Raw genomic sequence first — 26,211 nt, forward strand, 5'->3', positions numbered from 1 at the left:
TATGAAACAAAAAAGGCTGAATAGCCAAAGCAATCCTGAGTGAAAATAACAAAACTGGATGCATCATACTACCTGATTTTAAAGTATACTACAAAGCTGTAGTAATCAAACATCATGATATTGGGATTAAAAACAGACATATACACAATGGAGCAGAATAAAGAACCCAGGAATAAATTCACATATTTATAGCCAACTGTTCTTTCAAATTTTCCAGTAACATACAGTGAGGAAAGGATACCCTCTTCGATAAATAGTGCTGGGAAACTAGACTTCTATAGGCAGAAGAATTAAACTATATCTCTGGCTCTCACAATATGCAAAAATCATCTCAAGATGAATTTAAGACTTAAACATAGACCTAATACTATAAAACTGCTAGAAGAAAGTACAGGGGAACCCCTGAGGACATTGATCTAGGCAAAGATTTTATGGCTAACACTTCAAAAGTACAGGCAACAAAAACAAAAATAGACAAATGAAACTATATTAAACTTCTACAAATACTTCTGCAAAGGAAAGGAAACAATCAACAAAATGAAGAGACAACTTGAAAAATGGGAGAAAATGTTTTCAAGCTATCCAATAAGAGATTCATGACCAGAATATACAAGGTATTCAAACAAGTCAACAGCAAAGAAAGAAATAATCCACTTAAAAAATAGGTAAAGGATCTGGATAGACATTTCTCAAAAGGAGACACACACATGACCAATAGGTATATGAAAAAAATGCTAAACATTACTAATAATTAGAGAAGTACAAATCAAAACTATAGTGAGATAATATCTTACCCCAGTTAAAATAGTTATTATCAAAGACAAAAAACAACAAATACTGGAAATAAGGCAGAGAAAAGGGAACTCTTATACTATGTTAGTAGAAATGTAAATTAGTATAGCCATTAATGGAGAACCGTATGGAAGTTCCTCGAAAAGCTAAAAACAGAACTACCATACAATACAGCAATCCCACTACTGGGGTATTTATCTAAAGGAAAAGATATCAATATAACAAAGGAACACCTACACCCCCATGTTTACTGCAGCAGTATTCATAATAGCCAAGAAATGGAATCAATTTAAGTGTCCATCAGTGGAATGATTAATGATGTCCATCAATGAATTACACGATATTGGACAACAATGATTAATGTCCATCAATGAATGAATAAAAAATGTGGAATATCTACACAATAGAATACTATTCAGCCATAAAAAAAATCTTGACACTTTCAGCCACATGAATGAAACTGGAGGTCATTATGTTAAGTGAAATAAGCCAGGCACAAAAAGAAAAATATTGCATGTTCTTACTCATATGTGGGAGCTAAAGATACTGTTCTCTTGGAGAGAAAGAGGAGAATGATGGTTACTAGATGATGGAAAGGGTGAAGGTGTAGGGTTAAAGAGGTTGCTTAATGAGTACAAACATACAGTTACATAGAAGGACTAGGTCCTATTGTTCGATAGCATGGTAGAGTGACCACGGTTAACTAATTTATTGTATATTTAAAAATGGCTAGGAGAGAAGATTTGAAATGGTCCCAATGTAAAGAAATAACAAATGTTTGAAGTGATGGATATTTTAAATAGCTTGATTTTATCATTATACACTGTATACATGTATCAAAATATCATATGTACCCTATAAATATGTGGAATTATTATGTATTAATAAAAATTGGTCAAAATCAGGAAACTAGATAACATTAAAGAAAAAGAGACAGTGTTTCAAATTTAAATTAATTTGATTAATAAAGACAAATGCAAAACAAAATAGTACAAATTCATTGAGACACATTACAAAGATACAACAGGAGTTATTACCAACAGAGTTCATAAATATGAAAATAAATTTTCAAATCAATTAAGGATAAGAATTAGAAAATAAACAGCTCTGCTAAAATACAAGAAACAGAAAATAGTATGTGCTCCATCAATATTTCTTTAGCTATAGTGAATTATTGAATGGTGAGGTTTATACAGTGAGTAGCAAACAGGCTGGAGTTAAATGAGTTATTTACCACTGCCTTTTAGGAGAAAGTAGTCATACTATTGATCAGAGTGAGCTAGTCATGATGGAAAGATGGACACATAGAAGAAGAATGAGTTGGCCATGTAGAAATTTAACAGAAAAGAAGAAAGATCTGTGTATATATAAAATTGTGAGATCAGGAAAATTAGCTATCTGCATTAAAATCAAGAAGTCTTTGAAATATTATTATAAGGGTATTTTTAAATGAAAATAATTTGGAAAAGGCAAAATATGTGGAAAAGGCAAAACTTTTTAAAGAGGTTAAATAATGTGACATCATTATTTGGTTATCTGGGAAGATACCAGTAGTAATCAATCAAATTTTCATCACCTGGAAAAGTATGGGTACTATGAAATACCAACACGGTTTTCTGAATAGCAAATCATGCCAGACCCATTAAACTGTGTTCTGTGATAGGATTACAGGCTACAGAGACAAGAAAAAATGATAGTGACAATCCATCTTGTTTTCAGGAGGTCTCGGAATCTGCTCTTTGTCACATTTTCATTGAGAAACTTGGGGAAATATGACCTTAGCCACATTATATTTAGGTGGATGGATGCACAACATGCTTGAATGTTCAACCAAAGGGAAATTGAAGTTTCAATTCCAAGTTGCACTAATATTTTGATGTAACTCCCAAGCACTGATTCTTGGATTCATCTAGTCAACTGCTATTAGATAATTTGCAGTAAGGAATTTAGAGTGTGCTCATCAACTCTCTAGGTAATTACAAATATTAGTTGGCATAAGGAGGAGATAAAAATTAAAAGGTTGAATAATATAAATACACAAAAAAGATGCCTGGAAGAAATTTTTCTTATTACAATATTAATCAACAATGTGATGTTACTGTGAATACTGCCTATACTCCACAGGAAATTCTTAAAAAGAGTATGATATGCAAGGACTTGAAAAAAATCTTTTTATCTTTTCCTGGTTTTAGTGAACTATCATTAAGTTATTCCCTTCTAATTTTAGTTACCAATACTATATTTTTAAGTGAATTCAGAGATGCAATTTGGTCTTTTTGTGTTTTTCAGATGTTCTCCATTTAGATCATATTAATTTTTTAATTAGGCATATAAGCTATCCTTTAAAAAATGGTTAAAAGCAAGTAAACACAAATAATTTAGAGAAAATATAGAGGATATTACCCTCTGAAATCTCTTAGGAATAAAATAAATTGAAGAGTCCCCATAAGAAAAACTTGACAAAATGAGGAGGGTTATTGAGCCTATGGTCAAAAGATATTTACAAATACATAATATGCAATAGCCATTATGCTAGGCTATCACAAACATCATCTCATATAATCTTCACAGTACCTCTATTCAGTAAAAGAGAAAAGATACTTGGAGGAAACAGGCTGACTAGGTGACTTTGCCAAGGTCTTATCAGAGCCAGGATTTAAACTCGATGTGTATTGACTTAAGATGTCCTTAACGGAAAGAAGAATAGAATGTGTCTTCATTATTTGTGTATTGTGTGTCAACACCACAGAAAAATAAAATAATTTTAAATTCATAAGTATGTATTTTAAGGGATACTTCAGAGTTTTGCCAATTCTTTCTTTCAACATTGATTTAAATTGTTCTGCAGGGTTCACTTTTTCCTTATATAAAGGTAGAACAATTCCTCTAAAAGGTGCTTTCACTATGTTGGCCAGGCTGGTGTCAAACTCCTGGCCTCAAGTGATCCACCCACCTTGGCCTCCCAAACTGCTGGATTACAGGCATGAGTCACTGCGCCTGGCCATCTATACATTTTTTAATAATCAAAGCAAATGAATTACAGTGTAAAGTATTTACAGTGGGAGCTGAGGATATTTGGGATTCTGTCTGACTTGGATTTTTCTAGATTTTTCACTTGTGGGTATCCCACATTTTTTCAAAATCTCATAAAATTTATTTTTCAGTGCTCACTTCTTGTTTCAGGGCCCTTATTAATTTTTTCTTTTTTGTAACATAAAATGGCTTTACATTTTTATATCATAACATAAATATAATAAAAATAAAATAGAGAAATAAAGAAGAGAATGAAAATCATTTGCAGCCTGAGTATTGCTAACTTTTGGAATATAGCTTTACAGGTAGACTGATAGATGGATAGAAATGATTATAATAAAATCTAATAATGTGAGAATACAAAGTGGGAATCATACATTACATGATTACATGATGTGAAAATACCTTAATTTTCACTTAACTATGTACTGAAGCTCTTTATACCATTCATTTAAAAGGTTGCATAATACTCCATTGTATACAAATTCTATCATATACTCAGACAATTCTATATTACTGTATATTGAATTTGCTGACAATTTCCTTTTTTATAAAGAGTACTATAATCAGCATCATTATACATATATCTTTGCAGACTTTCAGATTATTTTCCTATAAATTTCTAGATGTGGAAATGCTGTCTCAGTGGGTATGCATAAACATTTTGTTAGATACCCACTGGGAACGATCATCTAGTAATTGCAAAAATATTTGCCGGGCACTTCTCTAGGTGCTAGAATAATGGCTGTGAATTAGATAATAAGTTCCTCGCTTGTATTGAGCATACATTTATGGCAGAAATAAACCATGAACAAATAAACATAAAATAAAATGTCAGAGTATTAACAGCAAAGAAAATACATAGGGTGGCATGATAGTGGGTGGCTAAAGGACAACTTTAGTGACTCTGGGAAGGCTGCTCTAAGGAAGGGACTTTTAATCTGGTGATTACATGGTTAAGAAGAAGGCACGTATGAAAATTTTTGGGAATATATACAGCTCAAAGCATCTGGAAATTCAAGGTCCCTATGTTGGGAATGAGGCTAGTGGTCAAGGATCAAAAAGTAGCTGGAGACTAGAGCACACTGAGGTGAGTGAGAGAGTAATCTGAATAAGAAGAGACTGGATTACGCAGTCTGGGAGGCCAGGGCAAGAAATGTGGATTTTATCCTTAATATAGGGGTAAGGTACTGGGTGATTTTAAATTTTAATTTAATTATGATTTTATATATATCTATATAATTTAATATATACTTAAAATGTGTATATATATATTAAAGCATGCACATCATAAGTGTGTAGCACAATGAATTATTCACAAACTGAACACAGATTAAGAAAGAAAACATTACATCATTCTCAACCTCCCTTTATGCCCTCTTCCAATCACTGCTTCCTACCAAGGGTGAGTAACTACTCCCAACATCATAGATTAATTGCACCTGTTTATATAGACCAAAAATTGCACAGTATCCATTTCTGTGGCTGGTTTCTTTTGCTTAAAATTATGTTTTATTCATTCACACTTAGGCATCCACCTGAACAGATAAAGGTAGATAAACAAAAGTAAAGGGATTTCACCATGGAGCCCTGGAGAATTCCAACATTCAGAAGTGGAGCAGAGTAAAATTTGCTGACACCAGAGATATTCTGTCTAGTGTGCAGTGAGGTGGGAGGAAAATAGGAGGCCATGGTGTCATGGCCAAGGGAGAGTGCTTCAGGAAGGGGAGTGGTAAACAGTGATCAAATATGGTTGAGCTATTGAGCAAGATGAGACCAGATACACCCTATGGGGTTTGACATCATGGAGGCAACTGACAAATGGTACTTCAAAGAAGAGAATGGAAAGTGATGAAGACTGCAAATGTAGACAACTCATTCCAAAATTTGCAACAAAACATAAAGCGCTCCAGAGAACATGGACTCAAAAGTGAGTTCTTGAGACGGCAGATATTATAGTATATTTGTATAATACATGATGATGAAAATAATTCAGTGAAGAGGGAAATTAAGATATGGAAGGATAGAAAAATTGTATGAGTGATGACTCTGAGAAGGTGAAAGAGGATGGAATCCAGAGCACAAGTGAAAAGACATCTACATTAGGAGCAGACATACTTCAATCTTAAACAGGTGGAAAGACATTAACTGTGGAGTAGATGCAGATACTTTGATGGATTTGATGACAGATGAATTCTCATCTTCTATGAATGCCTCTTTTTCCTTCCACTCCCCTAGTATCACTGTGTATAACCTACTGTCACTGTGTATAATCAGTCTTACTGATCTTTTGAAAAGAGAATTGAAGACTTGCATCTCCATTTAATTGTACATATATGATTTTTAGAGAGGTAGAAACATTTTGCCTATGTTTATTGGACATCTGGATTTTTAAAGCTTGCTAATTAATCTATATTTCTTGTTTGTTCATTCAAAAATACTTTTCTGGAGTAGAATTGTATTGTTTGCACCACAAGGGAAAATGCTTGAGGGTATGAAAACTCAATTCTCTACATTGTGATTATTATGCATTATATTTCCATATCAAAACATTTCATGTATCTATAAATATGTATACCTACTGTGTAACTTCAAAAATTAAAAATAAAAATTTTTAAACAAGGAAAAAAAAATACCTTTCTGTTCCCATCACATAAGCAATAACTTGACTAGATACAATATTCTTGCCTTAATTTTTTCTTTAAAATTATGTAGTTATTGCTCAGTCATGGTGGCTCACGCCTGTAATACTAGCACTTTGGGAGGCCGAGGCAGGCAGATCACTTGAGGTCAGGAGTTCAAGACCAGCCTGGCCAACACGGTGAAACCCCATCTCTACTAAAAATACAAAAATTAGCCAGGCATGGTGGTGCATGCCTGTAATCCCAGCTACTTGGGAGGCTGAGGCAGGAGAATTGCTTGATCCCAGGAGGCAGAGGTTGTAGTGAGCTGAGATTGCAGCACTACACTCCAGCCTGGGGTACAAAAGCGAAACTTCATCTGAAAAAAAATTATGTAGATATTTTTCTACAGTTTTCTGTCATAAAATATTGTGGAGATTAAGTCTGAAGTTATGTTCCCTTTGTAGGCATTGTATTTCTTCTAATGCACGCTTCATGGAATTACTTCTTTATTCTTGAAATTTATAATGTAGTAAAGAATCATCAGAGAAAAGCTCTAAGACCACCTGGCTTTTCATATGGGTGACCCCATGCCTTGCTCACACACAGGCATGCTGTGCTGCTGGCGGTTCTCAGTCCCGACAATGACTTCAGATGGACTTCCCCAGATATCCATGAGTGACACCTCCAATCCTAGCATTCTTAGGTAAGAAAGATCCCATCCACGTTAGCAGACATTGCTCTTACGAACATCAGTCTTCACACTTGAAAGGGGATTCAATGTGGTAGTCCTTACTTCAGGCCACATGTTTCCAATATAGGAGTATATTTGAGGAAAGGGATACCATAATTCCTCCCATTGCTTACTGCCACATTTCAGATGTCTCTCAGAAATGAGAGTTTCTAATTATCAGCACTCCGTATCTTCATTTGTTTTTCCAAATGTGTTGCCTTTCTCCTCTTTGCGTGATATATTTGTCAGCACTCCATCTTGTCAGCATTGATTATTATAATATTCTCTATAATATTCTTTCCTTAAAACTTTCGAAACTTCTCTTGGGTTAATCTAGTCAGCTCTTGGTGTGTGTGAGGGGGAGGAGGCAGTAGTGCATCTAACCCCGTCATGCTACCATGTTTTCCAGAATATCAATCTCAGTATCTCTATCATCAAATTTTCACAGCAAACTTTGCTTTACTCTGTATTCTCTGCTAAATGCTAGCAGCTGCTTGGAGCTGCTAATAGGGTGTGTACCCTCACCCTTCATCTTTGTGTCTGTAGCAATCTGTTTAGGATCAAGATCTTCTGGTAAACACATGTTCTGTTGTCTGAGACAATGGGAGGGGATTTTAAAGTTCCTCTAGTGGGAGAGGTATTTATCTGCCTGAACTTTCACCATTGATTAGAAACATAAATGATCTACCATTTCCTGTGTAAAACCATAAACTCTCTCTCAAAAAATATTTTATTACTAAGCATTGGTTAATCATATTCATGCCCAATATCACAGGTACTACAAAATATTTATAATTGAAATACTTTTGCATTTAAAGAGAGACAGTTATACCCTGTATATGGATAATGAGTTGGGCATGGTAAAGAAAAATAACATAATAGAAGGAGAATAAGTCCCGGTGTCCTGGGTTTGAATGCTAGCTCTGGTTCCCACTTACAAGTAGAGTGGCCTAAAATTACAACAAAGTACCTGTTATAGGCTAAACAGTATTCCCTTTTATCCCAATTGCATATGTTGAAGTCCTAACCCAGATAGCTAGTAACATGATCGTATTTAGAGACAGGATCTTTACAGAGGTAGCCGAGCTAAAAATGAGGTGATTATAATGTTCCCTAATCCAAAATGAGTGATATCTTTATCAGTTGACCTAAGAGGGAATTTTTTGAAAAAAAAAAATATAGATCGGCTGCTAGCTAGACTAATAAAGAAGAAAAGAGAGAAGATCAAAATAAATACAATTAGAAATGATAGAAAGGATGTTACCACTATCTCTACAGAAATAAAAATAACCATCAGAAACTACTACAAATACCTCTGTGCACACAAACTAGAAAACCTAGGAGAGATGGATAAATTCCCAGACACATACACCCTCCCAAGACTGAATGAGCAAGAAACTGATTCTCTGAACAGATCAATAATGAGTTCCAAAATTGAATCAGTAATAAATAGCCTACCAATCAGAAAAAGCCCAGGACCAGATGAATTCACAGCCAAATTCTACCAGGTGTACACAGAAGAGCTGGTACCATACCTACTGAAACTATTACAAAAAATTGAGAAGGAGGGACTCCTCCTGAACTCATTCTATGAAGCCAGCATCATCCTGACATGAAAACCTGGCAGACACACAACAATGACAAAAAGAAAACTTCAGGGCAATAGCATTGATGAACATTGATGCAAAACTCCTTAACAAAATACTTGCAAACCAAATCTAGCAGTGCATCAAAAGGCTAATCTACCATGATGAAGTAGGCTTCATCCTCGGGATGCAAGGTTGGTTCATCATACACAAATCAATAAATGTGACTCATGCCAATAGAACTAAAGACAAACACATGATTATCTCAATAGATGCAGTAAAGGCTTGAAATAAAATTCAACATCGCTTCATGTTAAAAACTCTCAATAAACTAGGTATTGAAAGCACACAACCCAAAATAAGAAGAGCCATCAATGACAACACCATACTGAATGGGGAAAAGCTGGAAACATTCCCATTGAAAACCAGCACAAGACAAGAGTGCCCTCTCCTGCCACCTCTATTCAACATAGTACTGGAAGTCCTGGCCAGAGCAATCAGGCAAGAAAAAGAAATAAAGGGCATCCTTGAGGAATTGCCACACTGTTTTCCACAATGGTTGAACTAGTTTACAATCCCACCAACAGTATATAAGTGTTCCTACTTCTCCCCATCCTCTCCAGCACCTGTTGTTTCCTGACTTTTCATGATTGCCATTCTAACTGGTGTGAGATGGTATCTCGTTGTGGTTTTGATTTGCATTTCTCTGATGGCCAGTGATGACGAGCATTTTTTCACGTGTCTGTTGGCTGTATGCATGTCTTCTTTTGAGAAATGTCTGTTCATATCCTTTGCCCACTTTTTGATGGGGTTGTTTGTTTTCTTCTTGTAAATTTGTTTGAGTTCTTTGTAGGTTCTGGATATTAGCCCTTTGTCAGATGAATAGATTGCAAAAATTTTCTCCAACTAGAAGTACCATATGACTCAGCCATCCCATTACTGGGTATATACCCAAAGGATTATAAATCATCCTGCTATAAAGACACATGCACACGTATGTTTATTGAGGCACTATTCACAATAGCAAAGACTTGGAATCAACCCAAATGTCCATCAGTGACAGACTGGATTAAGAAAATGTGGCACATATATACCATGGAATACTATGCAGCCATAAAAAAGGATGAGTTTGTGTCCTTTGTAGGGACATGGATGCAGCTGGAAACCATCATTCTCAGGAAACTATCGCAAGAACAGAAAACCAAACACCGCATGTTCTCACTCGTAGGTGGGAACTGAACAATGAGATCACTTGGACTCGGGAAGGGGAACATCACACACTGGGGCCTCTAATGGGGAGGGGGAAGGGGGGAAGGATTGCATTGGGAGTTATACCTGATGTAAATGACGAGTTGATGGGTGCTGATGAGTTGATGGGTGCAGCACACCAACATGGCACAAGTATACATATGTAACAAACCTGCATGTTATGCACATGTACCCTAGAACTTAAAGTATAATAATAAAAAAAATTTAAAAAAATTCTAAACTTTTTTTTTGTGAGGGGAAGGTGGTTGTATATAGAAAGACCAACTATTGAAACATAACATTTATATGGATCTCTGAGTGAAAAAACATGCAATGCAGAAAGGCCCCCTATTCAATAAATGGTGAGGAGATAACTGGCTAGAAATATTCAGAGGTTTGAAATTGGACCCCTTCCTCACACCATACACAAACATGGACTCGAGATGAACTTAAGACTTAAATGCACAATCCAAACCTATAAAAACCCTGGAAGATAACCTAGGCAATATGATTCTGGAGATAAGAACCAGCAAAAGTTTCATATTGAAGACACCAAAAACAATCATACAAAACCAAAAGTTGACAAATGGGATCCAATTAAACCAAGGAGCTTATGCACAGCAAAAGAAAACTATCAGCAGAGTAAATAGACAATTTACACTACGGTAGAAAATTTTTGCAAAGTGTGCATCTGACAAATGTTTAATGCCTAGTGTCCATAAGGAACTTAAACAGACTTACAAGCCAAAAACAACCCCATTAAAAAGTGGGCAAAGGACATCAACAGACAGTTTTCAAAAGAAGACATACATGTGACCAACAAGCATATTTAAAAAAGCTCAATATCACTGATCATTAGAGAAATGCATATCAAAACTACAATGAGATACCATCTCACACCAGTCAGAATGGCTATTATTAAAAGGTCAAAATATAATAGATGCTGGTGAGATTGTGGAGAAAAGGGAATACTCATACACTTGGTGGGAGTGTAAGTTCAACTATTATGGAAAGCAGTGTGGCAATTTCTCAAAGAGCTAAAAACAGAACTATCATTTGACTCAGCAATTCTATTTCTGGGTATGTACGCAGAGGAACAGAAATCATTTTACCATAAAGACACATGTAAGTGAATGTTCATTGCAGCATTCTTCATAACAGCAAAGACATGGAATCAACACAAATGCCTATCAAGGACAGATTGGATAAAGAAAATGTGGTGCATCTACACCATAGAATACTATGTAACCATAAAACGAATGAGATCATGAGATCATGTCTTTTGTGGGAATGTGGATGCAGCTGGAGGCTGGTATCCTTAACAAACTAACATAGGAACAGAAAACCAAATCTCACGTGCTCTCACTTACAAGTGGGAGCTAAATGATGAGAACTTGTGGACACAAAGAAGGGAACAACAGACACTGGAGCCTACTTGAGGGTGGTGGGTGGGAGGAGGGAGAGAAACAGAAACATAACTAATAGGTACTATGTTTAGTACCTGTGTGACAAAATAATCTGTACACCAAAACCCCATGACATGAGTTTACCTATGTAACAAACCTGCACATGTAACCCTGAACCTAAAATAAAAGTTAAAAAAAGAAAAGAAGAGGAGATCTGGACAGATGCATACAAAGGGAAGACACTGTATTGACACAGGAAAACATGGCCCCCTACAAGCAAGGGAGGGGCTGGGAACAGATCCGCTCCACCAGACCATCAGAAAGAATCAACCCTGTTGACACCTTCATCTCATATTCTGGCCTCCAAAACTCTGAGACAATAAATGTCTGTTGTTTAAATCACTCAGTCTGTGGCACTTTGTTAGGGCAGCCCTAGCAAATTAATACAGTAGCTTTGTTTTCTAAGGAAACATGGGAATATTCCCAATTGTTTCATAGTGTTTTTATGAATTAAATAATAATAGAATAAAAATGATAATGATATCTGTAATTGGTCAACATTTATGATATGGTTGGTGCAACTCAATGATTTACACCTGTTGTAAATGTCTAGCATGGTGACTGCCACACAGAAAAGTAAACATTCTACTTTCTCTTATTTATTGCAATGAAGAGATGCTGAAATAAAAATATACTGCAATAAGGCGGTGCAATAACGACATGCAAAAATATAGAAAGTAAAAAACTAAAGAGATAGCCCATAAAAGGAAAAATAAACACATTATAGGAAGTAGGGAAACTTGTCAAAGACTGTGTACAATAGAGGTAACAATCAGATATGGAAGTAGTAAGAGCACAGTCAGTAACTAGTGCCCAGGCTGAACAGAGGAGGATATATTTTATTGTAAAGTACTCTGTAGGTTTCTTTAGCCAGAACTGTCACAATGTGTCTGAGGTTTTATTGACATGTGATCCCATAGCTTGCATAGTGACTATTATTAATATAATTGTTTTAACAATATTAATAGTAAAGGTTATCATGAAGTCATACACAGCATTATGTTGACTGTTTTTTATATTCTTTTTAGCTTTCTGAGTTAGTGACACATTATTGCAGCAAAACATATGTAGGGTCAATTCATGCTGAATAGTTATTAGAAACCATGATAACAAAAGTCATTACACTGCAGTTCAGTTTTGACAGTAAAATTTCTGCAACATTATCACAAATCCTCATGCATTAGTGCAATGATCCTTACTATAGTTTCATATTAGAATCAAAAGATTGCTGTAGCTTGCTTGATACAAAAAGTCAAGCAAGCTATATTCCTTTCTGCTTTTACAGATAACATTTTGCTCTTTTTCTATGTACATCATTCAGACAGTAGCTTTGTTTTATATACTTTTCTCAATAACCTATGAGTACAGTGCATATATCTTTCTTTAAAATACTTTTTTTCTTGAAAGACCACACAATTCTGATATCCCATACCAAGGGAAATAACTAGACAAGGATTTTATATCTGACACAGTTTCACAAAACTCTAAACGCTATAGTCACTGCATTGTTACTTTTCTTTTTCTCAGATAAGGTATTGTCTGTGTGTATGTGTTGTTTTATTTGGTATTGCCTTTGTGTATGTGTTGTTTTATTCGTTAACCAGTGATTTACTATGATGGAAAAGTACAAGGTTGTAAAAAAGAACATTTGTCATTTTCAGGATTATTTTGATAGGAAATCAGTGAGAATTACTCTTCAACTGACAAAAGGAAAGTATTTTTAATGTCTATCTGTCCACAATATTTTTTCATAGTCACTTATTAACAAACTCTTAATGGGTCACACTGTACCAGTAAATTGCTTTACTCAAGGTTCACTTCAAGAAAGCAGGAAAAAATTTAACTTGTGAATTAGTATCTAGTGAATTAGTTGAGGAACCTCTCAAAATCAATTAATTTCTTTTAGTAGAATCAGGTGTACACAGGTATTCACAGAATATGAATAATTAAGTCTGGGATGGTGGCTCACTTCTGTAATCCCAGCACTTTGGGAGGCCAAGGCAGGCAGATCGCTTGAGTGCAGGAGTTTGAGACTAGCCTGGGCAACACATAGTGAAACTTCATCTCTACCCAAAGTACAAAAAAATTAGCCAGACATGGTGGCACGCACCTGTGGTCCCAGCTACTCAGGGGGCTGAGGTGGGAGGATCACCTGAGCCCAGGAGGCAGAGGTTTCAGTGAGTTGAGATCACATCACTGTACTCCAACCTGGGTAACAGAGTGATACCCCCATATCAAAAAGAAGAATATGAATAATTAGAGCACAGCATGCAAAATATATTCTCTGGAAATTTGGGTACAGACAAAATCCCAGTTAGTTTAGTATAACTGAAATGATTGTGTGACTCACTATGTTACTAGAGCCTCTCATGATGTAAGAATCCTTTGAAAATAAAAATAATCACATCTAAGTTATTTGATATCTATTGTTTTAATTCACTCTTGGTTAACAGAAAGTGATAATTTTACAATGTGTTTTGATTTCATATAATCTTTCTTAATACAAGGTAATAAAAGTCATTCCTATAAGGATTCCATTACCACAGTTCAGGTTATTTCATAATAGTATAAAAATAATGATAATAATACCTGTTTTGATTCTTATTCTCTCTTCATACATACTAAACAATCTGTGAAGTATGCTACATAATCTCATTTAATAACAACAACAAATGTAACTGAAATATATGTAGAACTTACTATGTATCAAAGGCTGTTAGAAATCTTTACATGTATTAAATTAGTTGTCAGAAAAACTGTATCAAGTAGATTCTGCTGTTATTCTCATTTTACAGATCAGGAACCACAGGCTCCAAGAGGTAAATGACTTGTTCAAAATCATAGCTAGGAAGCAAAAGGGCAGGATTCAAACCCAGGCAGTCTGGCTCCATGCTACACTGTTCTGCCCATTTTATAATCAAATTCTTGTTGAAAACACCATTTGTGCATATTTTGGTAATGTTCCTTAGAGAAAAAGGGTATGAATATATTAAAGCTCTTGCTATATATTGTCAATTTGTTCTTCATAGGGAGCATTTCAAAGTACAATATCACCATTGGTGAAAGTGTCAATTTCGGTGCTTCCTCCAAAAACCAGATGTTATCACTGTAAAATATTATGCTAATCTGGTGGGTGCAAATGCTATCCTGTTGTTTTCCTTTCCTTTTTTTTTTTTTTTTTTTTTTTTTACTATGAAGGATATTTTTCTCCCTTTTATTTATCAACTTGCTTTGTATTTTTTAAAATATTCAACAAAGACAAGACATACCAAGGCAATACTTATTTAAATAGTTTTTTCATGATTCTACTAGAGAAGTTATCTTTTAAGTGACAGAGAGTAGCACTCCATGTGGTAAAAATATTAAGTCCATGTTTGACACAGGTGTTGAAATATTTTCCCATAGTTTTAAACTCACAGACATTTAATTTTCATGTCAGCAAATTTATAAATATTCATTAAGAAGATTTCTTCTTTTTCATGATGTTGATAAAAACTCTTCTCATTTCAAGATCAGATGCCTATTCAGCTACACTTTGTGTTTATATTTAATACTTGAGTGCATTTGTGGTTTTTGGCGTGGTTCAAGGTAGGATTTATTTGCAGTTTCCTGAAAACATACAGTAAGCCTTGCACCATTTTGTTGAAAAGACTATGCTGCATTTCTTTGCATTTTTCACATTTTTATACAATAAATATAGGCATATTAGGACTTTTTTTTGTAGCCAGTCCTTGTGATGCATTGAACTTTTTGTCATTGTTATGTTACAATTCTGGTAGCTTTATTATTTAAGAACAAGCTAGAACAAATATTCCCTCATTTTCTCCATAATCCTTTAATCTGTTTTCATGTTCCAGTACAGAATAGTTTTATCAGCATCCAAAAAACATTCTTTTAATTTGTTTGGAGTTGCTTTAAAATTGTAACATGAAGATTCCAGATTAACCAAATTAAAATGTTGGGTATTGTTATGGCATGTGCTGTTTTATTATCTTTTCCATCTGTAAAATTTTAGAGGTTCCTTCACGAAGATTACAAATGACATATTTCATATTAGGTATTTCTGGGAAATTTTTGGCTGTTGTAGCTATTGCAAATGAGATCTTTTCATTTATATATGTGTTCTAATTGGTGTTTGGTGGTATAAGATTCGGATTAACGGTTGATCACAGTGGCTCACTATAATCCCAGCACTTTGAGAGGCCGAGGCGGGCAGATCACAAGGTCAGGAGTTAAAGACCAGCCTGGTCAACATACTGAAACCCCGTCTCTATTAAAAATGCAAAAAATTAGCTGGGCGTGGTGGTGGGCACCTGTAATCCCAGCTACTTGGGAGGCTGAGGCAGGAGAATTTCTTGAACCTGGAGGCGGGGGTCGCAGTGAGTTGACATCACGCCACTGCACTCCAGCCTGGGCAACCGTGCAAGGCCCCATCTCAAAAAAAAAAAAAAAAAAGAAAAGAAAAGAAAGAAAAAGAAAAGAAAGATTTGGATTAATTTCTCTAACCCATGTGTCATTGCTGAGTCTATCCCTCATGCCTGGTCTTATACATGTATATATATACATGATTTTCTACTGTGTCATCCTCTGTCAGTTTTACCTGGGCATTAGATTTCTTGCTATGGTGCTATTCCTTCATTCCTTAGGGCCTCTGCATGTTTTTCTAACGGATTATCATAATGTCTCTACTACTTCCACATCTGTCCTCTCTACTCATAATCCATCCCATATTCTCAGGTTGCATACACTGTTTAATACCTAGTATAGACTAGAAGATCATGTTATAATCATATAATCACAATTCAATTTGATACAAGAAATGAGAGACACATATATAGACATATTAGTGGCCATAACTTCTATATGCAAAATATAGTTTGTAGAAAAGTGTTCTAGGTGCTTTATATTTAAAACATATTTTTATGCTTCAGAGAGCTGTTCAGATAATTAAATAAGATTACATATAAAAGCTAACAAAGTGCCTAGCACATAGTAGTGTTTCATAAATAGTAATTATTAGTATATTGCTTTATACAACCATCCTGCTAGGGAGATATTAATATTCCTTATTATCAGAGGCTCATGGGATTAAATAAGCTGTCTATAGGTTTCCCATGTCACCTTAATGATGGTTAAATTTCGAAGAAAAAAGAAATGACTAAAGAAAATATTTAGCATATAAATACACATTTTCTATATTAATACTTATTTTAATAAGTGATTATAAGATATAACTCATAGATTTGTGAAAAGATGATTACGGAATGAGTTTTTCCAAATGTTTATGTCATTGAGAAGCTTATGCATAGCTCAAAATGAAAAAAATCATTAACAGATAATCCCACAGAATTGAAAATCAATTGCAGTTATAAGTCATGTAGTAGCTAATTAGAAAATATACCTATCATAAAAGTTGTATACAAAAATATTTTACTTGTTTTATTGTAATTTTTTAAACATAGGCTTTAAGTGATAAAAACAACACTATTTCATTTTATTGCTCTACTACAGCATCAAAGAAAGTCAGCATTCTGGATATGTGTGGATTCCCAAAGAACGTATTTATCTGAAAATATTCAAAATTATTCTATGGCTTTATTAGTAATATAAAGAATGCTTTTTTAAATTAAAGTTATATATCAGCAGAATATCATGAAAGTACAGTTTGTGACAAAGTTGCCTCTTATTCTCTGATGTTTTATATTATATATTATATTATATTATGTTAGTCTCTTAATATATCTCTTAATATATGTATTTTTATATATATATCTTTATATATATATCTTAATATATATAAATAATATATATATTTTAAGAGAATAACATTTTCCAAGGTTTAATCTACTAAACACCAAGTCAATCAGTAGTAAATACTTTTCCTGAGAAGAAAGAATTCCAGGGACAATAGAAAATTCAGGGTTAACAGAGTTAACAGATTTCTTAATATTGAATTTCTCAGAATTTTAAATATACAAATGCAGTTTAAATCTTTAAGAAGGGGATATAGTAAACAGTGTTTCATGTTATATATATGTATATACACATACACATGCACATTACATATATATGACAAGTAAATTCTCTCTCTCTCTGTATATAAAGGTTTATTAACCTCAGCTCTATTGACATTTGGGCTGGAGAATTTTGGTGTGTGTGAAGGGGAGAGGGACTGTCCTGTGCACTGTAGGATGATTAGCAACATCCTTATTCTTGGCTTCTGCCTTCTAGATGCCAGAGGCAACCAAAAATGTCTCCAGACACTGCCAGATATCCAGATATTCTCTGGGGAACAAAACAGCCATTGATTGAGACACACACACACACACACACGAAAATTTTATCTTAAATATTTTTTATATACTAGAGTCTATCACCACACTCAATAAATCACTCTTAAGGTGTGGCTAATATTAAAAACAATCTGTTCATTGCTATGCAACTCTACCAGAAGAAAACCTCAAAATTGCATGAAAGATACAAGTATTGAAAATTCTCTCAAAACTGGTATTGGACCGAACAATTGGTTTGATTTAAGCCAAATTTACTTCTTTAACGTCTTGGCCAGCAATAAACTCCCAGCACTGGTATTTTCCTCATGGAGTTTAGACAACAAAAGGGAGATTCATTGAGATAAAACAATAGACTATTAGCTGTCTACTTCTGTCTCGGGCATTACCAAAGCTCTTCACAGGTCTCGTGAGGAAAACTCTTCAGAGAAACAGGACAGTATAAATTTAATGCAAATTAAAGTGTGATAATGCCTGAGAACAAGTGTGTGTGTGTGTGCGCGCGCATTTTCTAAGAAACAGGGGCCAGAGCCATTTGTGTTTTTTTTTTTGTGTGTGTGTGTGTGTGTGTGTTTGCAAGTCCACATGCCTGTGTCTAAGAAATGGAAGCAGAGACACTGATAGGGTCTTCAAATAGCTGTTATAGGGAAAACTATTATTTTATGGTTTTGCTACGAAAGAAGTGGATTTCTATCTACATTAAACAAGCAGACAGAAATCACTATCCAAGCACAGTTACATGGTGTGCAGGACAACAAGCAATACTAAATACTTATAAAAATGAGAATCAAACAGCTTTCATATTTCTCTAGGAAAATAACTTTGTTTATTGCTATAATTGACATTGACTCCTAAGCACATCAATACAAAGTGAGTATTAAAGAAAACTGTGTTGGAAAGTTGATGAGAAAATTTATATAATCTATAGATGATACAATTTTTTGAGAATTTAATATAGAAATGTTGTCCAATGAGACCCAGGCAAGGTAGATTAAATAGCAAAAATACACAATTCTTCTCTTGGTGGGGTGAAGAAAGGCTGCTGGAGAGCTCTGATTCTACATTATTGTCTAGGAAAGAATCTCCTGGACTGGAGAGCACAACCTTCAGCACGGAAGCAGAAATAAGGTGGCACATTTCTATATCTTCTATAGTATCTTTGTCAGCTTTATAGTAAATCTTGAAGCCAGATAGTGTTAATCCTCTAACTTTATTTTTCAATATTTTGCTGGTTATTTAGTGTCTTTTTATATTTCATAAAAAATTTAGAATCATTTGATTGATATTCACAAAATACGTTGGGATTTTTATTGGGAATGTATTGACTCTATATATCAAGTTGGAAATAATGGATATCTTAGCAATATTGAGTCTTCCTAGCCATGAATATGGAATATCTCTCCATCTATTTAGATCTTCTTTGATTTATTCCTTTCATTCATTTTGTGCCCTTCCTCATATAGATCTTATACCTATTTTGTTAAATTCACTTAATTTGTGTGTGCGTGTGTGTTAATATAAATGGCATTGTGTTTTAGATTTCAAATTCCAATTGCTCATGGCTGGTATTTTAAATTTCAAATTCCAGTTGTTCGTTGCTGGTATATAGAACAATTGGTGATTAATAATATATTTTGAATAATTGAATGAATGGATTACAAATGTTCCATGAGGATCAGAAATATTCCCTAGAGGCCAACACACTGCTGCAGAGTAGTCCTCTAATTAATGTCTCTGTGATTCCTTCACAGGCCCAAACCACTTAAAAGAGCCGCTTACATCTCAGCTATTGGTCCAGACAAACCTCCAAAAAAAATCATAGCATATGTTCATCTGCAGTTTATTGGAAAGAACATTTGAATGTGAGTAAAGAAAACTAAGTTCTAGGACAACATTTCTTCTACCTAATCGTGTATGTGGTAAATCACTAAGCCACTCTGGCCTCCCCAAGATTCTTCCTCTGTAAAATTATTTTTTAAAGAGGAGGGCAATATTTCTAAAGGCATTTCTAGTTCAAAAGTTTTACAATTTAGAATTATGAAACCTACCTATGATCCCTATAAAAATTAAATCTCCTCCAAGTAAACAGGTGGCCCTTTCCCCAGAAAATCACTAAAAAGTGGCTCCAATGAACTAAAATTACAGAAACAACTAGAGAATTAAATAATCTATTTCAGTTGAACACTAGAGATACCATATATAAATTACATGTTTTTTTCAAAGCTTTACATAACCTGATTAGCCATGTATAGGACTGTTTAATTAATGTTATAGTAAAGAGGTAGTATTATAATTTTGAAATAGATTAGATATAAGAAAAATCTGAATTTGATTCCCATCCCAGCATCTCCCTCTACTTGAGCAATCTTGTGTGACACTCAATTTTAGTTCTATATCTTACATTGGGAGAGATGATAATAGTAATAAAAAATTCCCCAGGATTATTGAGAGACACTGAAAGATAATATTTGCAAACAATATAGCACAAATACTTTGTCCACATAAGTATTTGCTACGTGTTGGCTGATTCTGTAATAATTTTCATTACCTTAGTTTGAAAGCACTGGGATTTGTAATAAGGAAGTGTAAAGCTTTACAAATGGTTAATGATATAATTTTAAAAATGTATTTTAACACATTTTGGAAGCCATCTTGTTTTCAACCAACAGATCACTTCAGTATCTGCATGCTTGCTTAACTTACCTTTCTGTGCAGGCACAAAGAATCTGAGGTGGCACTTAAAACAAATACATGGTGACTTCATCAAAATACCCATGGATTTTTTACTTTTAAGATAAAATATTAAAAATGACGTATTTTTATAAAAAGTATTTGAAAGCTTCTAACGAAAATGTCTATATTCACATGGAAGTATAATCTGTTTTTCAGACATTTTCCTTCATGTATTTCTAGTGTTAGTTTTAATTTTGACATCTAAGAAGTCTTAGATTAGATTATTTTCTATTGTTACCCATGAACAGGGCAAATAAGAATTTTGCACACTTGCTTTTGCCTCTTTCTGATTTTTAAAGGCAAAAATATCCATCACTACAAATTTTAAAAGTACAGGAAAGTATCAAAAATAACACAAGCAAATAAAGCAGACATAATATTAACACTAAGAGAAATACTATAGCATTCTAACATTTGAGACATGTGTATGTAAGATTGTGTTAAGTAAGGGGACATTATTTTAAATTTGTTTTACTCTTTCATTAGGTTTACTTTATTACTCTCGGCATAAAAATACAAAGAAGTATGAAAATGTACAATTTGTATAGAGAGAATAATAGTCCCTAAGAAACACAATAATTAAAATACAGTTATTTACCATGGCAAAAGGAATTCATGTTCAGAAGCAATGAAATTAGTCTAAAACAGGAAAAAGATGCACAAAATTCCTAAAAGTGAGATCCGTTTTATCTGACAAGGGAATTCAACAAGGGAATCAGAGACTGAAAAGTGCTTTTGTGTACCCAAACGAAACTGGCCAAAGAACTAAAACCTGCATACATGGGAAATGCTGCAATATCAAGGAAATGGACTAAAATATTAAAGAGTTTTCTCATTTTTGATGGCCAAATTCCATCCTGTAAGCAGTGCATTAGACGCTAATGACATACGATTTCTCACTGACAGATTTAACAGCATCTATAAGGCCTCTCTGTCCATTGCAGCAAATTGATCCTACATGACACTGACAAGGGCAGCCTGCACTTAATGACCTCCATCGCTGAAGGATGGAAATGAAAAATGATTGGAAGTACAAATAAATCTTGAAAGTTTCCCTGAAACAGGTGCGCTAAAAGTGATTCGTCTGAGGGATCACAAACATAAACCCAATCTCCTAGCAATCTCCACTGTCTGTTCCTACTACAGTCTCAGTCCTTGTATCTTGCATCAAGATTTGCTTTAATTCCAAAATGAGATCAAGATAATTTTGCTCTTACTATGAAAATGTGATATTAGGGCTTTTTCTTAAAAAGCATGGGGTCTCCACGATTTATGCACGTATCGAATGTATTTGTCATTTGCCACCAAGTGATTCTTTATAAACTGATAAGTGTACATAAAATTTATTTTTGTTTCCCCCAATTAGAAAAGGACATACAGTAAAGCCAATGATTATTTTCTCCTTCTCAATTATGAAAAACAAGTAGAACATATTTAACCTCAAATAAAAATGTCAAATGCATGAGGTGACTGGACAAATTCTTCATAGATACATACATGCCCTTTCTTTGAATCCTGCAAAATGGTTTGAGGACACTAAGATTTTGGTAGATAGTTGTATTATCAATTCTTTCCCAAACACACTTATTTCATTCTTTTTTTTTTGAGATGGAGTCTCACTCTGTTGCCCATGCTGGTGTGCAGCAGTGCATTCTCGGCTCACTGCCACATCCATATCTGGGCTCAAGTGGTTCTCCTGCCTCAGCCTCCTGAGTAGCTGGGACTTCAGGTGCATGCCACCACATCTGGCTAGTTTTTGTATTTTTAGCAGTGACAGGGTTTCACCATGTTGGCCAGGCTGGTCTCAAACTCTTGACTTCAGGTGATCTTCCCACCTTAGCCTCCCAAACACTTGTACTTTGATGTATCTTCATGTTGCTATCATTTCAAGATTTTAAGAGAAAAATGCATTCTTCTCTTTCCCAATGTATTCAGAAGCTTTTACTCTCATGAGAGTAGATGAATGGGAAATAGGGAAGTAGATAGGGAGGATGCCAGATGAATGTAATAATTACTTACAGTTGTATAGCAGCCCTTAAATTTCAAAGTAACTTACTATGAATGGCTCTTTTTTATTATTTACCAAGTACCCTGTGAGGCAAATCTTATTTTATAGATGAGAAAACTGAGGTTGGAAAAGGCAACTTGCCAAGATCATGGAGCTAGTAGAACTTGCATTCAAATCCCACCCTTTGCCTTCCCAACATTCCGTAATAGCCATAAGCATAGCACCGCTATTCTAAACTACTGATTTATAATGCAACAATATGGGTGATACCAGTAGGAGAAAGGATCAGTTTGGTTTTCATGGTTACGCTGTCAAAAAATAATAACTGTATTTTCTGAAATTTGAATCCTGGAGGAAAACAAATATTCAAAGGAAAATATTTGTTCTTGTTACTAAGTATCTGGAGAACATAGAGGAAGTGACTGTATCATAACACTAGTAATGGAACACTTTCTTCCTTTTTGATTCATAGCATATTGTGTGCTTTACCTTTCCACATACCGTTACAGAAGATTTTACAAAATATATTTAGAATTCTCAATGATTTTCAGTAATTAGAGAAAGTCAGCTATTTTTCCAAGTTTCCAATTAATCTCCATATCTGATAAGAAAACAGTAACCAGAATTTGGAGCCTGTATACTAAAAAGACAATTTAGAGGCCTACCATGGGAAATCACCCTCTTAGAATTAAAATGTGAAGACTATGATAATATATTTAAATCTACAAATAAAAAATTGGTTTTTCTGGTCATATTAATTAAAAGCAAGTTAGCATAGAATAGTGGATTAGAAACTAAGTTTTTCATTTCTCCAATATTCTTTCAAAATTCAATTTTAAAAGGTTGATACAAATATACAACAAACCTACACAGAGAAAATAGGCCATGTTGTGGAGTATCATCATCAGATCAGAGGTACCCAAACTGACTACTTTTTACTTTTATAGTGCATATATGACATAAATCATTATCTTAAAACAGTTAGAAAAACCAATACCTGTTTCTTGTCTCTAATTGAAGTATCAAGTGATAGCTGTTTATCATATATAGTGAAATAATTGTCCTTTTCCTTTAAGAATGTAGTCTGTAGCTGTTGATACTCTCGAGCTAAACGCAGATTTTCTTCAAGTGAATCAGCTACTGTTTTCTGGAAGATAAAAAAATATATAATTTAATTGCACGTATATATATATATATATATATACAAATGCAATTAAAATAATTTGGATTTGTTTGAATTTTTACATCTTTTAAATTATCTAAACATGCTCTATTATGTATAGTAGAAGAATAACAAAATAACCAAAAAATGTTTCTCCTGATACCAATATCCTTTGTTGATTTAATAATATTCTTTTTTGATGCAGGCTTTTTTTTTTTTTTAACATTAATGTGTGATTCATCAGAGTTAGTCTGACTTTTACTTCACCTCTTTTCACTGCCTTTTTCCTGAACTTCCCTCGATCATGCCTTGAAAAGTGCCCAATCCTGGGACCCTTGAATCAGCATCCCAGGAGCACTGTCACAGTTCCCTGTCCTCTTCTCTTTTTCTCTAGCCCTTGTGCTTAAATGAGTAGGTGGTACCTTCTAGCTTAGAATTTCATCTCCATGAAGTTCAGAATGTTGGTACTCACAGAAAACATTAAAAACATAGATGAGGAAAGAGTAAGAGAGAATAGGGAACTCAAGATTTAGAAGCACCCAGTGTCATTGTTTATAATTAATACATTTTAGTTATATTTAAATAAAAGTTAAATCTGCTACTGTGAGCAGTTGAGAACTTTATAATGTCCTTCTCCATGACTAAATAAATATACATCAAATCTAATATAAACTCTTTATAACTATTCATTGGCAAGTTCGGGGCTATCTATAATTTTAAATTAAATGCCTGAATTGAGTTTAGTTCCTGTTTTTGTTTTTGTTTTTTTTTTTTTTTTACATTACAGAAAACTTACTCTGACTGCTTGAAAAATATGGTATTTATCAATAGCTTTAAATATTTTCAAACCTGTTAATCCAGTAATTTCTCTTTTGGGAATCTATTCTAAGCAAAATGCTTTATTCATTACAATGTTATTTATAATAGCAAAATAAGTTGTCAAAACATATAAATGCAGATTAATCATGATGATGATAATGATGATTAAATAACTAGATACAGAAATAACCATTGTGAAGCAATTAAAATTGTTTCTTTGTGAAAATTGCCATCACATCAAACCTTCAGTATAAGTTCTTAAAAAATATGTTGCCATGTGATAATGTGTATAGAGGAAATGTAATTCAGCAGAAAATTGCCTGTACAAATATTTCTGTATTTACACACTTGAAGATTTATTAAGGTCAACAAACATATTTCTCATGAAAGCCTGGTATCCATATTGATCCCTAATGATAAATATTATGTCATAGCTATCCTTCAAAAAGCCAAAATGACCAACTGAGAATCATTTTAAATGCCCTTGTCTTAATTCTGTCACAATAACTTCAAACTTCAGTAACTTCTATCTATAAACTTGCCTAAAATCACATTGAATTATCTTTTGTTAGGAGGACAAAGTTCTATTAATATTTTCCTTTGGTGGGGATTCTTTTCAAAAGATAGCTATACTAATTTTAGATATCATCATTAATATTAAAATCCAATCCTGAAGCGATTAACTTGTAAAATTGATAAATGTTCTACTTTAGAAAGGAATAGGCATCATTTTGAATATTTTGTTCATTTGCTTGTTTGATTAAATCTAAGCACAACTCTGATATCTGAGACATCCTACTTCTCAGGTGCTTTTCTTTCCATTTCTAGATGGCTACTATAAACATTTAATTTGAGAGGAGTGATACAAAGTTATGGGATTTGCATTTTACCTATTTAATGGAACTTAATTGGGGAAATATTTTATAATACATACTTTGCTCACTGTTTAATATGCAGTTTTATTTCTAAATGCATACATGTTCAATTTTTTAATGATACCAGTTCTTCCACTTTATGTATCACAATTAGAATATATGCCAAAAAATCAAATTGTGTAATTATGCCAATAAATCTTCAAAATGTTACATCAGTCACAATATTTTACATTATCATTTTCCAGTAATGAATATGTGAAGGATATACCAATTCACTACTTATTCCTGAAAGTCAGTGACCTTCAGATGTATAATAAAGTTTAAGTTTTATTCATTTTAAATAATAGTATTCATTCAACACTGAAAATGTTTTATTAAGTTTAACTGAGAGTCCACCTCACAACTTTGACTTGTTTAATTTTAACCAATATATTGTTAAATGTAAATGACACAAAGGGGGAATGATAATTATTGGTGGAAATATGTCCATGGGAAATAGCCCATAAAAGGATAACTGGAATGCAAAATTCTTATTTTTTTCACTTCTTTCATTTTCCATACTATGACATTCCAAAAGGCCTAAATATACTTAACACTTTCTCAAAGATAGATTTATTATTATTTATTCAATTTCAATTATTAATATTTATTAAGATGGTAAAATATTGGGAAGATAGCTTGGTGAACAGAAGAGACGTTATGAATGTTTGCTAATAGTTTCCACATTGTCTAGAATTTATTAAGAAAAATATCTTGCTTGGTGATGGTTTGTTCTTTATTATCACAAATTTTTTGTTAAACCTTGATACTTTGGGGATATTACTGCTTCTTTTCCCAGTATTTTA

The 26,211-nt window shown here is 33.7% G+C and overlaps 1 protein-coding gene across 8 annotated transcripts in view; it reads right to left on the reverse strand.

The window, feature by feature from the left end:
• CCDC178 (coiled-coil domain containing 178) overlaps positions 1–26,211 on the reverse strand; it is a 513,950-nt gene that overhangs the window by 154,616 nt on the left and 333,123 nt on the right. For all 8 annotated transcript variants that reach the window (XR_002518666.2, XM_021930027.2, XM_017951655.3 and 5 more), the window contains one exon: positions 23,508–23,657. Coding sequence is in view for 7 of the 8 variants with exons in the window: in XM_021930027.2 (XP_021785719.2) it covers positions 23,508–23,657 (150 nt within the window). In the remaining variant the exon portion in view is untranslated. The remainder of the gene's footprint in view (positions 1–23,507; positions 23,658–26,211) is intronic.

The sequence above is a fragment of the Papio anubis genome, chromosome 19 (assembly GCF_008728515.1).
Source record: "Papio anubis isolate 15944 chromosome 19, Panubis1.0, whole genome shotgun sequence".
NCBI lineage: Eukaryota > Metazoa > Chordata > Mammalia > Primates > Cercopithecidae > Papio > Papio anubis.